Genomic DNA, 17,896 nt, shown 5'->3' on the forward strand with positions numbered 1-17,896 from the left:
CTGAACCTGGGCAATAGTCTTCATCACAGCAACATTGTCTCCCTCAATGATCAGGTCCGTAAACTAGTATCTACTGCAACCTCAAGAGCCTTGCGACATGCTAATGCCTCCACCTCTTCGCTGTCACTAATAGCCCCTCCCTTTGCCGACATAGCCACCATCACTTCTCCTTCTTCATTACGGATAAACTACTCCATAACCCGAATAGTCGCCACCATCAAACACTGCCCTATCAAAGTTCAGTTTGTACTGCAAACACGGCGGAGGCTGCCATACCTGAGTGACTTCACCTGTGTTGGACCCGGTCACTACAAGATGGTCCATGGCATCACAGTACTCTTTAAGATAGTCCATTGCACACTGGTTTAACCGAGAAGGATGATGAAGGACACCATCACGTGATACAACATTTCTTTGTTGCCAAATCTGCCAGCATGTGACCCAGAAAAGATCAACTTCATCTGCCGTCTTCTTCACCATTAACTCCTCTACCAGTTGCCTAAAATCATGAAATACCGTCCCACATTTTTGGAAACAAACAGCACTCCCAGCCTAGACATCTTGTGCAACCCCACAACCCCACAAAGCATGTAAAACTGTCTCCTCATCTCTTTGACAAAAGATACAAGTTGCATTCTTAATTACTCGCCTACGACTCAGATTATCCAATGTTGGTAATGCATTTTGACCAGCTCTCCATGCAAACACTTTTATTTTGTTTGGAACATTGGCTTTCCATAACTTAGTCCAAATTGGGTTTGGCATTCTCTGTGACGAACACTCCCCATCTTTGCAATCTTCCAACTTCAGTTGCTTAGCCATATGATAGCCCGACTTCACCGAATACTTACCATTCTTTGTATGAATCCATACAATCAAATCTTGCACCAATCTCCTACTTAAAGGGATTTTTAGAATGGCCTCCGCATCAAACTTATGGAAACTTGCCTCAATTCTTTCCTTATCCCACTTGTGTTCCTGCCAATCGATTAAATCTGGTACCCTCCACTCCCATTCCCCCTCAGTTGGCTGAATAAGCACTTTATGTGTTGGCTGAGAAGGCAGCCAACAATCCTGCAAAACCCGAATTGAGGCACCATTACCCACCCTCCAACAACATCCTTTCTTCAGTATTGGTTGAGCCGCCAACAAGCTTTTCCATACATAGGAGCTGTTTTGACAGTCAGTTGCCTCAAGAAAGCTACACCAAGGGAAATATTTAGCCTTAAAACAGCCATACAACAACGATCCATGGTCTTGGAGCATTTGCCATCCTTGTTTAGCTAGCATTGCTAAGTTGAAAGATCTCAAGTCCCGAAAACCCATTCCTCCCATTTTCTTTGGTTGAGTTAAGAAATTCCAACTCTTCCAATGTATTTTCCGTTCTTCTCCAACTTGGCCCCACCAAAACCTCGCACACATAGCATCCAATTCATCACATAGTTTCCCTGGAATTTGGAAAACTCCCATAGTATAAGTGGGGATAGATTGGGCCACAGCTTTTATTAATACTTCCTTTCCCACTCTAGATAACAACTTCCCTTTCCAACCTTGAATCTTTTTCCATACTCTCTCTTTCAGAAAAGAGAAGATATCATATTTCTTCCTCCCAATCAAAGTAGGCAACCCTAGGTAAGAGTCAAACCTCTCCACTACCTGCACTTTCAGTTTGTCGATAATCCACTTCTTTTTCTCAACTGAAACATTGCTACTGAAGTAGGCAGAAGACTTTTCAAAATTAATGCACTATCCAGAAGCATCAGCATACAGTTGAAGAGTATCAGAGACAACCATCGGGTTTAGGAGCCTTTGTTGGTCCCATTTGGAACAATGCTGCTTTAACTTCTTCTCTATTGTATGGCCTGGACAGCACTTCCAGCATCTCATCGGTCATCTTGTGAGGAACTACATTAAGACATTCCCCCATTCTATCACAAGTACCCGCTTTGAAAATATTCTGAAAATAATCAGAAGCCACCTCCGCTACCTCCTTAATCTCTTCAACCCAGTCTCCATTATTAGTTTTAATCCCCTGTATATAATTCCTTTGTCTTCTTTGAGAGGCTCTGTTGTGAAAAATTTTGTATTACTGTCTCCATGATCTAACCACGAAATTTGGGACCTTTGCCTCCAAAAAATTTCTTGTTGCCTCAACAAAGCATCCAATTTTTTACTCTCCACAAAAAATTCCTCCTTGCTCTCTTCCATCATCTCCCTCTCATTCAACTCCTCCAATCTTTTTTGCAATTTCTTTATCTCCTCAGTTTTTGGCCTGGTTTTTGAAGCACCCCAAGCCTGCAACTTAGCTCCACATATTCGAATTTTCTCCATTGTAGACTCCAAACTAGACCTATCTACACCCCTTTTTGTCCATGCCTCGGCCACCACCTCCCCACAATCATCCCATAAAAGCCAACTCTCCTCAAACTTGAAACTCCCAGCACCCCTACCTCGTTCCAATCTGTCTTTCATTGTCTTTAGTAAAATCGACAAACGATCAGATGCATGGCTAAACAAATGGGTAATTGAACTGGCCGGGAACTTCTCTACCCAATCTCTATTTGCCACAACCCTATCCAATCTTTGCTTTGTATGCGCTTCACCTAGTCTTCTGTTAGTCCATGTAAATTTGTTCCCATGAAAGCCCAAATCAGCTAGCTGGCATGCTTCCAAAGCTGTACGAAACTCATCCATTTGGCTATAAGGAGGCGAATGCAAACTCTGTTTTTCAGAAGAATGGAGGATGGCATTGAAATCCCCAATACAACACCAAGGGCCAGTCACAAAAGATCTTAGATGGGATAAAAGAGCCCATGTTTTTTTCTTCTCACATGCTTCAAGCCAACCATAAAATCCCGTGAGAAACCACACAAAACCATCATCCTCCACCACTTTTGCCAGAATATGATTATTCGTAAAATTTATCACATCTAAATTTACATCATTCCTCCATAATAACGCTAATCCTCCACCCGCCTTTGGCTTTTTAACTATCAACTTGTTTTTAAAAGGTAAATCACCACCATGCTTCTCAAACCCATCCCTATCCAATCGTGTCTCCCTCAAGAAACACACGTCGGGAGCTTGTTTCCTTACTAGTTTGTGAAGGCTTTGAACTGTCCAAAGGTTCCCAAGCCTTTGACAGTTCTAGCTTAAGAGCCTCATTGTTCTCGGCAAGGGTGTTGCAACACCCCCGCCGCTTCAAAAATTGTAGATTCATCATCAACCTTCCCTTTCTTAGCTTCACTATGCTGGCTGTATACCATCTCATCTTCATTCACGGGCTGCACACTTCTCTTCCCCAAAATGGACTTTGCCCCTTCCTTTAATTGCTCTACCGGCCTACATTCCATCCTGACTAACCTGGTCCATTTGGGTTGTTTCTTTCCCTCACCTGGCCCACTCTCAGCCTCATTAACCTGCACGTGGCTCCCATGTGCTGTTGGAACCAAATCATTCACCACTTTTGAATTTGAAACTGGAGCAACCAACGTATGAGCCCATAAATCCCCACTTTCCTTATCAGCTATTACAATCCCATGATTCACGCCCCTTTCACCGCTGATATCACGATCTTCACCAACAATCTCGGACTTTCTTTTTCCATGCTCAGAAGTCGCTTCAATCGTAAGAAATTTTACCAATCCATTCATTTAATTTTACTCAACCATTCACCTTCATTTAATCTATTATTTATTATCTAAACGTTCCTGTCCTTTTTTTTATTTTTATTTTTTTTATTTTTTTTTACTTTCTTTAAATAAAAAACCGGCAAACTATTAAATGTGCAAAGAAGAAATTGTGCATTTCAGTTAATTGAGAGATAAAAAGAAGCACACTTTTTAAAGTTCGAACTTATTTTTTTTATGTTTAGAAAAAAACCAAAAAATATAACAGTAACTATCAAAACAAAAACAAATGATCACATACATAACAATAACAAATGATCGCATAAAAATATTTAAAGGATTCCTACGATTGTTTCAGGAGTTGGATATATGTTAGCTTTATAAGTATCTAAATTGCCTTGATAATTAAAATACTCATTTAAGGTGGGTTTGAGACTTCCACCTATAAGACCTTCATATATTCCTTTATTTATTCTTGATTACATAATTGAAAAAAAAAAAATGCAATTGCACTCACTCAAATCAAGTTTTTTTGTTGTTGCTGCTGTTGCTAATAACCGAGAATATCATTAAAAAGAAACAGTAGTAGCATCCTTCTTGCAAGCATCCAAAAACTGCTGCAAAGAAGAAGATGCTTATTGCAACAAGAGGAAGACCTATGACTATGAGCAGCATCGAATTTATCTAAACTTTGAGTTGCTGTGTTAAGCTCTCTCCTAACCCAACCCAATTAAAGTTACAATTAACAAAACATTTGCTTAGGTCTAAAGCATCACTAATCAGAGTTATGTCTTCAAGGTTAGAGCATCCGTATCAGCGGATATAAAACTTTGCAAAATGCAAAAAGTAACAAATTTTACACATTTTGTCTCAAAAATCTTCCACATTAGTCCTTTTAAAATTGTGTAATAATGAGTTATGCGATTTTTGTTCTCCAAAGTGGCATGGTATAAAGACTGAAAAATGTAGGACACTTCAATTTGTTATTTTGCATTTCTTTCCAATTTTGCCTACATTCAGCTTCGTGATGAACCCAAAATTTCTTGAAGAGTATGGGGCTGCCGGCTGCGAGGATAGACTTTAAAAATATAATACGACAATATGAAACGAGACATATCTAAACTGAGCTACTTCTAATGGAATCTCCATTTAGCATGTTTCGCCCTTTTCTTTATGTATTTATCTTTCAAACCTCACAAATTATTTAGTCCCACTTAGAAATATACCAGAAGTTCACAACAATTTTACAATATTCCTAAGTTAGCATTAAACCAAAAAAAAAAATATATATATATATATATATACATTGTGGTTGATCCATGTGTGAGGTGGTAGGCTAAATGTTAACTTTTGCTGTGTACCTAGATTTATTGGTCCACTATCCATTATTGATGTCTTTATTCCAATCAGATATCTTCATCTCTTGTAGTTGTGGATAAAGACAAGCAAGTGAGAATAATTGAATAAAAGAGTTCGATTCATGGTTGTCTTGCTTTTAAATAGTGATGGTATAGACGACACTATGGACAAAGGAAGCACACATGTGACATATAAAAAGTTTTTTTTTTTTTAAATACCAAATAGACTCTAGCCTAATCTAAGTGTGTATGTGTATGAAACTTCCTTCTACATACTTGAATCTCGACTCTTACCATCCATACCTCATAAGTACTTATACTTGTGTACCCCATAAAAGTGACATATAAAAAGTTAGCATAGGGTAATAACATTTTTTTTTTTTTATAATTGTTGATATGATATGTATAATTTGTGAATAATGAAAGTGACATCAATAGTGAACTCATATAAGGGAAGTTGCTTCAATTACAATAAAGGTTTTTAAAAACTTTTTTTAATCATTATGTCCCTAACTTTTGATTAAAAAATTGAGGAAGGTTGGATGACTATGACGCAATCCATATCGTATTGATAGGTAAACCACTGGATGAACAAAAGGTGACTAAAGTCAGAACACATTGACAAATTCACAAGATGAAACTAAAAACAATAAAACTATATAAAAGCAAAGAATTCAGCAAATATATATATATATATATATATATATATATAAACGCAATTATTCTTCCTTAAAAGCCAGGAAGTAAGGCATATAAGGAAAGATAAATACATTTATTTTTGTTCAGTTACATAGAAACAAAAACGATGCATACAGAATTTAGTCAACATCCAAAAAAACCAAAAGACAAAACTAATTTTTGGTACATTTTCAATTTCTCTTTTTTTTTTTCTTTTTTTTTTCTTTTAGGCCTTTGGAACACAAAATGGAAATATGGTTTTTTTTTTTTTTTTTGAGAGGAATGGAAATATGGTTTTGATAACAAAGAATAGAGAATAAATAGGGATTACAAAGCAGGATTTGATAACTCCTGCTTCTGAATGAGCTGTAGACTGAACAAAGATTATGAACTTTTGTCTCTTTAACTACTTCTCTGGTTCCTTATCTTTGACTTTGAGATTCACAGGTTCTACCATGTCTGTAACCATTGGATCATCTCTGAACTTCTTATATATGTCACCACTGTAAAACTCACGGGTTCTCACTACCAAAATGAGTGAAACTAGAGCTCCAAAGAGTGTACCAGCAGCCAAAATGATGAAAGGTAGCCTAAAGCAGTGAGTCCCAATGCAAGTGAGCTCCTTCACAGATGACCTAGTAAGACCCTTCTTTGCTAAATCCTTTATTGCCTCTCTATCATAAAGCTTCCCGGTTAACCTTACATTGAGGAGATAGGACCCAAGTGGACTAGCCAGTTGGCCACAATTGAACAATGTAGAGTAATACTTAAGGCCAAAGAGCTCAGAAATGATTGCAAATAGCAATGGCAATTGTGCGCCAAATGAGAATCCAATGATGATTGATGCTACATACACAGCACCAGGGCCTGGGAAGGCAACGAGCACGTGGCCTACGCATGACAAAAGAAGCACAAATGTCATCATAAGCGGGCGGGGAATTTTGTATTTTAGCATTAGTGTTTCGGAGACAAAGCCGGAGAAGACCCTGCCAAAGTAATTCCATATGCTAACCAGCGATACAAAAGTACTAATAGTTTTAGTTGGATATCCTAATGATTCTCCAATCTGTCCCAAGTTGTCAACTGCTGTCAAGCTTCCTCCGAGTCCAAATAGCGTGGCGAGGAACAGAATCCCCATGTCCCAGCTCAGGAGTGCTTGCAGTATGGTGTAGTCCTCTCCTCTTGGTGGTTTGTTCCATATGTCTGCAAAACAGGGTGTGTGTTTTTCGTCTTCTGGAGGTTGTGATTGTGGTGGTGCTGGCGACTCTTTTAGCTTGGTTTCTGGTGGATTTTCAACAGGCATATCATCTCTAGCAAAATCAGCCTTTTTCTTGAGGTTCCAGAGGATCGCCTCTTGTCTAATTGCAATGAAGAGTGGAACAAAGAGCATGAACCAAGACACTGTGGCACTTGCTGCATAGGCTCCCTTGGTGAAAGTGACTGTCTTCTCAAGTAGAGTCATAACCATGAGGAACAAAGCAAGTACAATTGACACATAGAGGAAATGATAGAAGACCCTGACCTCATTCGGTTGCCTCGCAGTATGCAATATTCGGATTGTATACACAAACACAATGGATAATGCAGCCGGAAGCCACGCAATTAGAAGAATTAGAGACTTTGCATCGGTTCCATAGATAGCCAAGTAAAGCTGTGTCATTACAGCTCCACTTAGCCCAACAAATCCCTTCAACAACCCCAACAAAATTCCTCTGCCTTCAGGGAAGTTCTTGACACAAGTGACAAGAGCTCCTGTATTTGCAAAGTTTTGTGAATTGGCTCCAACGCATATGTATATGCACATGTGCCAGACCCGTGGTTTGGATATTTTCCCCATTACAGCTAGCCATACCATGAAGTATCCTGCAAAGTTCATAACTGCGCCTATTATCAACACAAACCAAGTTGGGGTTACCTCAGCTATTAGCCCAGACAGGACTCCAATATTGGCTCCAAGGTCCTTGAAGAAGCTAAGAAGATTGAGTGTGCTTTGGTCATACCCAAGTGAAGCTTTTATCTGTTTGGAGTAGATTCCAAACAGGTATGTTGCACCAGCACCGGTCATGATTAGAAAGGAAGCAAACACCGTGAACCATCGTCCCTTTACCACTTGCACGGTAAATGGTAATATTTCACTGCCCCTGATTCCGCCACCACTGCTTGATGTGTAGCCCATTCTTGCTCTCTGATTATGGCTGTTAAAAAGTGTAATAGGAAATTAAGGTTAAAATTTGCCTATATGGTATTGGTTTGAGACCAGAGGGACATTGAGAGGGGTTGAAGAAACTTCGGACACTCAGTGGATAGGGATAGCATTATTGAAAAAACAAGATGCAATGGTCCTTGGCTATAAATAAGTAAACATCTATGGTTAGTTTTTGTGGGGGCTTAATCTTAACGGTGGGAGCTGGAAGGATCAAAGGTAAAGTGAAAGCTCTCTATTCTTGGAACTAATGGATTTTATCTTTGACAGCTATATTTAACTAACATTGATGACTATGATTTAGAAAATGTCATCTGGATTAACATGGTGGTTATGAAAAATTGCAAGTATTTGAATTTCGATTGTACTAAGTTCCCATTTTGTTGACTGTTGAATTGGCTTGGACATTTGAGGACAGAGAATTAAATTCAGTACCAAATCTATTAGGAATTTAGTCCTATATTTAGCACTCTGATCTGTTCAAGTTGCAGATAAAACTCACAATATCTTAGAAAATTTCACCTGGATTTACGCGGTGACCATGAATTTTTTTTTTTTTTAAGTCTTTATTTTTTTGAGAATCTCGTGGTTGTGAAATTCATGTAAGAAAAATAAGACAAGTACACAACATTTTTCATAATAAATTTTAAGTGGTAAATTGTTATTGATGGGCAAAAAAATAATTTTAGTGATGAATTCGAATTCAAATTCGAACTAAAAACAACTAACTATTAGTTATGATTTGTTGTGAAAGTGTCGTAGAAGTAAGCGTAACACTTCTATTGAAGTAAATATTTCAATTTCAAAAATTCTGAGACCACATAAAAACTCATTACTTTTGCCACAACTGTTCACATGACATATGGTAAGTGGTGAAGAAAAAGTACAAGGTTTATTTGAAAGTGATAGACCGCCAATCATAACTTTCCATGTATGATAATTGTGCCTTTTTATGTGATACTAAAATTACTCTTTATGAATGGTAATAACATCTATTTTCGTTTGACCGTCAAGTTGGCCTGGACATGTGAAGGCCTTAGATTTAGGAATCACAAAGCTTTTAGGAAGATAATTAGTTATTAGTCCCATATTTGGCACTTTGATCTGTTCAAGTTTTCAGATAAAATTGAATAACGAATAACGAACATCTGTGACTCATTTTGTTTTAGGATGCGTTTGGATATCACTTATTTTGCTAAAAACTGAAAATCGAAAACTGAAAATACTGTAACAAAATAATTTTTAAACGTGTGAATAGTACCATGGAACCCATTTTTAATGAAAAAATTGCTGAAAAAAGAAATTTGTGGGTCTCGTGAACAGTGCACGGGACCCACTGGTGTGATACATGTCAGTGCAAAATTTGGACATTCAAAGAGTTAGTGGGTCCTGTACATAGTGCACGGGACCCACTGGTAGGTCTGTGCCCCACGTTCACGTGCTTTTCAATAAAAGAAAAGAAAAAGAAAAAAAAAACGCAGTGCACGGGAAACGCAATTCAAATGCTACCTTCGTCCAAGTCATTTTTAATATCTAATTACATTATCCTAGACATAAAATTAGTAGTAGTAATTATAAATAATCATCTTGATCCTATAAATAGGTTCTATCCAGGATGAAGAGGATTAATCTGAGAGTTATTTCTATTTATATATAATTCTTAAATACGTGTTTTCAGTTTTTAAACAATATTACACGTATTTTCATATACTTTTTTATCTACACATATTTTCAAAAAAACTAAAAATTATTGTTTAAACACATGTATCAAACAGACATTATATTTTGAGATTATGGGATTAAGTGCAACAAAGAGACAGAGATTCTCAACTAAAAAAGGATTATGGGATTAAGGTTACGTTTGGATTCGGTTGAAAAACCCAGCGCATTTGCGTCTAGTGTTTTTTTTTTTTTTTTTTGCACGTGTTTGAGAGACAAACCTCACTGTTATGGCTACTGTTCATGAACAGTAACCACAATGTTTGACTTTTCCCACCATTTTCAGCATATTAATGGGTTTCATGTACTGTTCACGGGACCCATAAACCTCACTTTTTAGCAACTTTTTCATTAAAAATGGGTTCCATGATATTATTCACATATTTAAAAATTATTTTATTATAATGTTTTTCAGTTTTCAACTGTATCCACGCGGACCCCAAGTATATGAGTAAGGGGCTCGACAGCTTGGATTAGCCAAATATAGGAATTCGAGCAAGTGATGAATGATACAAACAAATGAATATTTTTAAACTTCCTTAGCAACAAAAAAAATAAAAATTAGACTTCTTACTTTTAAATTACTATTTTTTTTCATGAATACTTTAAAATTAATCGCCACTTGATATGGCTTGCTTTTTTAATTGTCACTAGTATGATGCTTGTTATCTGCAAGTGTATACCACTTTGACAGACAAGAGGTTCAAGCCGTTGGTGCAAACTTTCATTTTCACTGTTCTTCAATGCAACAGTTTACATCAATAATGAACATGTGGAGAAGCTCTGTATTCTGGACCTTTCTGGTTGTCTCACAAGTCAGCATTGCTTATATTAATGTCCTGCTATTTCTGTTTTTTTATCTTATTGAGCACATAAGTACCATAAACCTTTTCATATGTTGTTCTACATAGTATTGTTTTTGTACCTTTACAAAGATAAGGACGCAGTTTCTGAAGGCCTTCATCATTTACTTTCTGTTTCTCCTTTGTCCGCACTGCCACTACAATTTTAATTAAGACGTTAATATAGAACAATGGAAAAAAAAAAATGTAGCCAACCTTGATTAGTTTGTTAAATATTCATAATTGACCTCAAAATTTTGAGAGTAGTTTGGTTGTTAGCTGTTGTTGCATGTTAATGTGGTCTGTCAAATTGTGATGAGTGTTAAGGCAAGAGATGCCAATATGGCATCGAATAATCCAAAAAGTCATCTTATAAAAATTTTCCTTAGTCATCACTAATATACATCAAGTCTATACCAGATTCTATATAAATTATAGTATTAATATTATCCCTACTACTACAATCTATTAGATATATATAAATATATTTAAAAAAAAAATACATATATATATATATATATATATATATAGACACACATGTATAGAGCACCTGAACACCACCCTATAGAATGTGATGCTACTCCACGTATATGTTAGAATCTGTTGGCAACTCAAGGAAATCATGTACTTGCTATTAGAAATTTAATCTAATATATCTAAACCTTTAATTGTTAGACCAAAGGTCTTCAAATCCAACGGGTAACCAATACAATACCACCTGCGGTACATGCCAAACATATATGTATATTGGAACCCAAGAAAAGTTCAATGTACTATTCAATTGAATTAAATCAATGGGACGTGGACCCATTATGATAGTCCCTAACAATCATCCACCTTAGCCAATTAAGTATATTATCTCTCTATATTAACATGCTATAATAGATTGAATGATCAACTTCAATGAATAAAAGATTGCCTCTACGGTTTCGTCCTCATGAACCAAAAAAATTAAGGAATAGCAAGCCGTTGCTCTCAAGAAAAGAGAAAATTTCCTTTCACGTGTCTAACTTAAAAAGATCCAGCAATTATATATACTAGACACATACTCACGAATTGCAAGTGATAATTTTTTTAGGATGGTCTCATTAAATATTTTATTAATACTACAATTTTAGTTATTAACCATTGGTTTTTCATTAGTTTTTAAGTTAATAAAAGCCTTAAATATACCTTTTTTTTTACCTTTATACACACACACACACACATATATATATATGGTGAATCTTTACACATACCTTTAAGAAAACTCGATATATTCCACTTTTTTGGATGCACAATTTGATGAGCACAATTTTCTTTTATTTGAATTTAAGTAAAATATTACATTTTTTTTATTTTTTAAAACAAAAGGAGAGAGAAAATATAAATAATTTAATGATAAGGAGGATGTGGTTGAATTTCAATATTGAGTAAAATAGAAGAGAAGAAAAAAAAATTAAACGATATAACAATAAACACTAAATTATCCAAATTATGCTATGTAATGGAATACTATTTTATTTTTATCTACTATCTTTTATTTTTTATAATGTAATTGGATAAAATTTAACAATCAAAGAGCAAAATAGTAATAATAACTTAAAACACAAAACTAAATTGTATCAACCTAAATTAGAGTTCTTAAAAACACAAAAATTTATCAACCTAAAGCGGAGATGCAATGAAAAATAAAAATCCACCAAAACAGAGAGAGAGAGAGAGAGAGAGAGAGAACCTTTTTGTAAGAGAAAACTATGCAAATAATGGAAAAGAGTGACAAATTTATAGTAAGAGGGAAGGGATAAAAAGAGAGAAATAAAGGAAGGTGAAGTGAAAGATGAATAGCAATATTAAAGTGAGGGTAGTGGGGAGATGAAAAGGTAAGAGAAGAAGAAAGGTTGAAGAAATTGTAAATATTTAAAAAATAAGTGAATGTAAAAAAAATTATAGGAAAATTGGAAAAAAAAAGAAAAAAAAAAAAAAATATATATATATATATATATGTTAAATCTGACAAAAATGAATATATAAAGTCAATAATCTATTTACATTTTTTTTTGTAAAAAAATAGGAATAAATAATAAATAATAATTATGTGATGAATGACATGGCAATAAGGTGGCGCAATAGGAGCTCAGCAGCAATAAATGTCACGTTTCAGCTTTTAGAAATATAAAGATAAAGATGTTTGAAGTTAGATTTTGCTCTTAACTAAAGGCTATGTAACCCTTTTATAGCAACGTAGAGATATATTAGCCTAATTGACTCAAGTCTAAACCTACCTTGTCCGTAAGTTAAATCTTCTACTTATACTACAGCTTATTAACTATAGTTAGTGTATGATTAATTTAAGATGTGGCCTACTATACATACTCATGTTAGGTTTATTGTAACAAAAGATTTAAATTAAACTCATATATGTTAGAAATATATTAGACATGTTAGTCCATAGTATAGGCCCAAGCCCACATCTACTTTTTGTGCAAGACAAGTCTTCTACGTGTATTAGAAGTCTAGGGTTTAGCCTACTATATATATACTCATTTTATGGTTAATTGTAACATAATTTATTGTACTAGTATTATACACTTATATAATAAAGATGTAACTTTTAAGAGTTTCCTCCATAGACATAGACCGACAAGACTAAACTGTGCAACCCTTGTATTCTTGTGTTCTTATTTTATACTTTCTCTTCTGCATTTACTCTAACATGTTCGACATGGTATACATCAATGCTAATATTTAACAATATATTAAAGATCGATGTAACTCTTAAGGGTTTCATTCTTGGACATAGGCTGTCAAATTGAACTACTGTGTTACTCTACTTTATGCTTTTGCTTCCACATCTATTTTACCATATTTAACGATACTTATTCCTATTCTTCCATGTTCTTAGTACTCATATCTATACTACTATTTAAGGAACTTCCCCTGTTTGGATCAGATTTTTTTTGTTCTAAAATACCTTTATTTCTCTAAGGGTACGTTTGGATAGAACTTATTTTGTTGAAACTAAAAATTGAAAACTGAAAACACTGCAACAAAATAATTTTTAAATGTGTTAATAGTAACGTATGACCTATTTTTAATGAAAAAGTTGTTAAAAAGTGATATTTGTGGGTCCGTAAACAGTGCACAGATGCACTGTTCACAGTTGAAAAGTCAACCTTTGCGGCTGAAAGCAAGCAAAAAAAAAAAAAAAAAGCTGAAACATGCATTGCAGCAAACGTGGACGCAACAAACGCGGATTCAAACCGCACCTAAATTTAAGTAGAGATAAAATTAAAGGATAATTTGGTAAAAATATATGTCTAACTTGCACTAAAATATTGCCTACAAAATAGAAACACTCTCTCATTAACTCATTTTTATTGTTTTTTTTAAATACTTTATTATTTAAAAAAAAAATCCAACGCTTGTTTCTTTTTTTGACAGGCACGCCTGTTTATAATAACAAAAAAAACTTCCCACCCCACTTACAAAAACAAAAAAAATCCAACGCCTGTTTCTTTTTTTGACAGGCACGCCTGTTTATAATAACAAAAAAAACTTCCCACCCCACTTTACAAAAACAAAACTTCCGTTTTTCTTTCATAATTTAAATAAATAAATAAAACCTACCATTTTTCTCTCTTCCCTCCCACTAATCCATTTTTATATGATTTCCTCCTTTTTCACCCTTATCATCACATGTCTCATCATTCTTTATTCAAAATTTAAAATTAACCAAAACTACTCATAGATATCTTCCACAAATTGAAGACTTATCCCATAAAAAAGTCACCCAACCCGACGGATTGATCTATTTCTCTCTTTTTCTTTTTTCTTTTCTTTTTTTAATGGACATCTATTTCTCTCTCTCTCTCTCTCCTTTTTTTTTTTAAAAAAAAAAAAAAATTAATGGACATCTATTTCTCTTTCTCTACAAGGAACAGCCTACCAATAAACTTCTGAGGCTTACATTTCCAATCTAGGTTGATAACTCTAATTTATAGAGGCTCTTTTTATTTCACACGGTATTTTTCCATTGAGTTTGTAGAATTTGTATTTTACTTTGAGTTTTCAAATAAAGTGGTAGCCTATTAGATACTTTTAGTAGCTTTAATTTTGACTAATTTCATACATTCATGTTTAGTTATTTGTGGTATTTGGTACTGTGATATTTTTAAAACAAATACTAGCCTCTGAGCGTGAGTGCGTGCTCAAAGGTCTTTTTATTTTTTGGATAAAATTTAATAATTTGTATAAATTATAATTTGGGATTACTACATTTTCTAATCACAAAAATAATTAGGGGTGTGATGAGTGTTATACGTCTGTGGATGAAATATTTTTTTCATCACACCTCTAGGTATTTTGTGATTGAAAAATGTAGTAATCTCAAATTATAATTTATGCAAATTATTAAATTTAACCCAAAATATAGAAGGGCCTCTAAGCGCCTGTTCAGTGGTTAGTCTATATAATTCGTTTGATCTGTCATTTCCTTTGAGAAATCGTATTAGATCCAAGTTCAACAAACAAAAGTTATATCACAAATATTAATATGTGAGATAATGTGTTAATATCTTGTAGCAAATTGGATGATTGATAAAAGAAAAGGGAATCTCATCATACCCACTGGCGAGGCCAAAGCAAGAAACTTGGGTGTGTGCTAGGACATTGTCAAAGTGTAGGGCCTTCCACTTGGGCATAAGCTTAATTCTCACTTTCTCAGTAGTTGATGAAGAAATAACGTATATGATTGCATCCCAACCATATTACACCAGTGGGATGACACGAATAAAACATATAAAGAGCAGCATCATGGTTCATGAATCACATGCTAATGCTACTGTGGGCATACTTCACCAGTTTGATATCAATTACAAATTTGTAATCAAATACTGGTTTGACAAAGACTACACCCACCAATCAGTGCTTAGAATCATCAGCCTAGAGTCACATTCTTTTGTGTCTGTCTGGGCCGACCACCATAAAAAAGTTGGGCTAATGACGGTAAACAGAAAGTGCAGAAAATGCCAAATTTCTGCTCATTTTTTATGGATTCGAGACCTTTTCATCTAGGGAAGGTGTACAATTGGTGGGACCTTGAAAGTTGAAAGCTCAGGCCATTTCTGTTGTCCTGCTAGAAAATACAACCACTTAATCCAAAACATAAAGTTCAACTGTATAACTTGTGATAAATTATTTGATTTTATCTTGACTCTTGCTAAGAAGCTTGTAGTTTAATGGTATCGCTTTATTTCCTTTATACGAGGAAAACCAGAATTCAAATCCCCCATCTCACATTCATTGTAATAGTTGAATTATGAAAAAGGTTATTTCCTTTATGAGGTGAACCAGAATCCAAATCTCCCATCTCGCACTCATTGTAATAGTTGAATTATTAAAAATGTAGTAGTTGTTAGTTGTTACATCAAAGAATGACTTGTAGGTATCTTGAGAAAATATTTAATCACATGCAATTAAAGAGTGCAAATGGAAGTATGGAACAAAGAAAGAGAGCAACAAAGTTTCCATTATAGGCCATTGGGGATATTTCTGAAGCCTCAATATGCCTCGTATTGAAATGCTAAAAGTTGGAACTCCTTTAATTTTCCATTAGAGATTTTCTACTTGCCCGTGATTGTCTCTTCTAATTTATATCTTATGACCTTTACATCATCCATCAATTATTAGCCTACATCCCTATCTTATGCTCACTGTTCAGAATGAGTAAGTGCATCCCCACTAGCTATGTAAACATATAGTACCTTACTTTCAGCAACAGCTCGTGACTTCCTCTGGTCCCTTAGAATATGATCTCCACTCAAATGAGTTGCATAGGGATAATAGCTATCATTTATTACTCGGAGCTTATAATATAATAAATCCATATTTCATTCCTTCCAAAATTGATTAGCTGAGAGGCTGTAATGCAAAAAAAAAAGGATGATTGTGCATAACAAAATGGTAAAAACAGTTGAATAATTAGAAAAATGAAATCATGCCCTAGGCTAGGCCAAGGAAAATATCACCCTGGCCTGCCCTGGTGATGTGAAAATATGGATCTATATCATGCCTACACAAAGTGATTTATCTAGGAATTCATGTTCTAAGGGAAGAAATGTCTACTTCTTTATGTTCCCATCTTTGAACTTTCTAAGGGGTTTGACATCTAAAGTTTCAATATTTGAGATATTAAGTAGTAGCCTATGAATTTTGAACACTTTTTCTCTTAAATTATGAATTAAGTTATGGATAATTTCCCCTTAAATTACTAATATTTGAGATATTGAGTAGTAGCCTATGAATTTTGAACACTTTTTCTCTTAAATTATGAATTAAGTTATGGATAATTTCCCCTTAAATTACTCATACTTTAAAATATGAATATTAAATTTAGAAACTAGTTATGTATCCATTAAAAATAAATAAACAATGTAATGTATGCAATCAAACAAAACCAAACAATTAAAGTCAAACAAAACCAAACAATTAAAGTGAATTTGTCTTTAACTCAACACCTCAATTTAATAATTACCAATGCTACTATATCAAATATAAATGTGACTAATAAACAAGCATATAAGAATAACTCAATTTAATTACTCAAATTAATATAATCAAATATAAATAGCAAAAAATTTTCAATATATATATAGCAAATAAACAATAGCAAACCATTAAATATCAAATAAAATAATAAAACATTAAAATTTAGGTGTAAATCACTAAATCACAATAATATGACCCATGAGAATGAACCCCATCACCTCTAGGCTGATTAGAGAAGCAAGCAAGACCATATAAAAAATGTATGACCATTAAAATATATAAACACACACACAAGTAGTAAAAGAGAGTTCTCTAAAAAAAAAGTAGTAAAAGAGAGAGAGAATAATAATTATCTCATACATTCGATATATACATTACTTTTTTTCAACATATGAGACCTACATATTGTAAGAGTGATAATAGATATATACCAAATTCACGAGATAGGAGATACCTTCTTACGAAGAAAGAAAACTCAACTCAATTTTAGTAGGATTTACTGGTTTGGCATTTACCCTTCCTAACTTGATTCCCATTGGACTTAAAATTACTGAATGATGGTTTCTATGGTTTACATATGACACCGAAGCTTGCTTCAGTTTCTACTTTCTACAATGTCATTCTCTTGTTTTCTCTGCAGACCCCAAAGTTTTGAAGTACCTCATCTCATGTACAACATAACATTATGTACCTCATATCATGCCCAAATCATCTACAGCACTTATGCCCCACATCTCACCCAATACAAGATGCATATTCCAACACTGTAACCATGACATTACAAATGAAGTCAAAAAGTATTTGTTTTTTTTACAAGACCAACCTCTGCAATTTCAACCTCAACTCCATCTTCCATGGCTCTCTTCAGCAAAGTTGGAACTTGGCGCATTAGATATTAATACCTTTTTGTTATCTTAACGATAGGTGAAGAGAAGAGGC

At 34.4% G+C, this 17,896-nt stretch overlaps 1 protein-coding gene across 1 annotated transcript; it reads right to left on the reverse strand.

Moving 5' to 3' along the window:
* Nucleotides 1–5,923: 5,923 nt before the first annotated feature.
* On the reverse strand, nucleotides 5,924–8,089 carry LOC115980585. The gene has a single exon (XM_031102823.1). The coding sequence runs from the start codon at nucleotides 7,839–7,841 to the stop codon at nucleotides 6,072–6,074; it is 1,770 nt and encodes a 589-aa protein (XP_030958683.1). The 5' UTR covers nucleotides 7,842–8,089; the 3' UTR covers nucleotides 5,924–6,071.
* Between the last annotated feature and the right edge of the window lie 9,807 nt (nucleotides 8,090–17,896).

Source organism: Quercus lobata, chromosome 1 (genome assembly GCF_001633185.2).
Source record: "Quercus lobata isolate SW786 chromosome 1, ValleyOak3.0 Primary Assembly, whole genome shotgun sequence".
Lineage (NCBI taxonomy): Eukaryota > Viridiplantae > Streptophyta > Magnoliopsida > Fagales > Fagaceae > Quercus > Quercus lobata.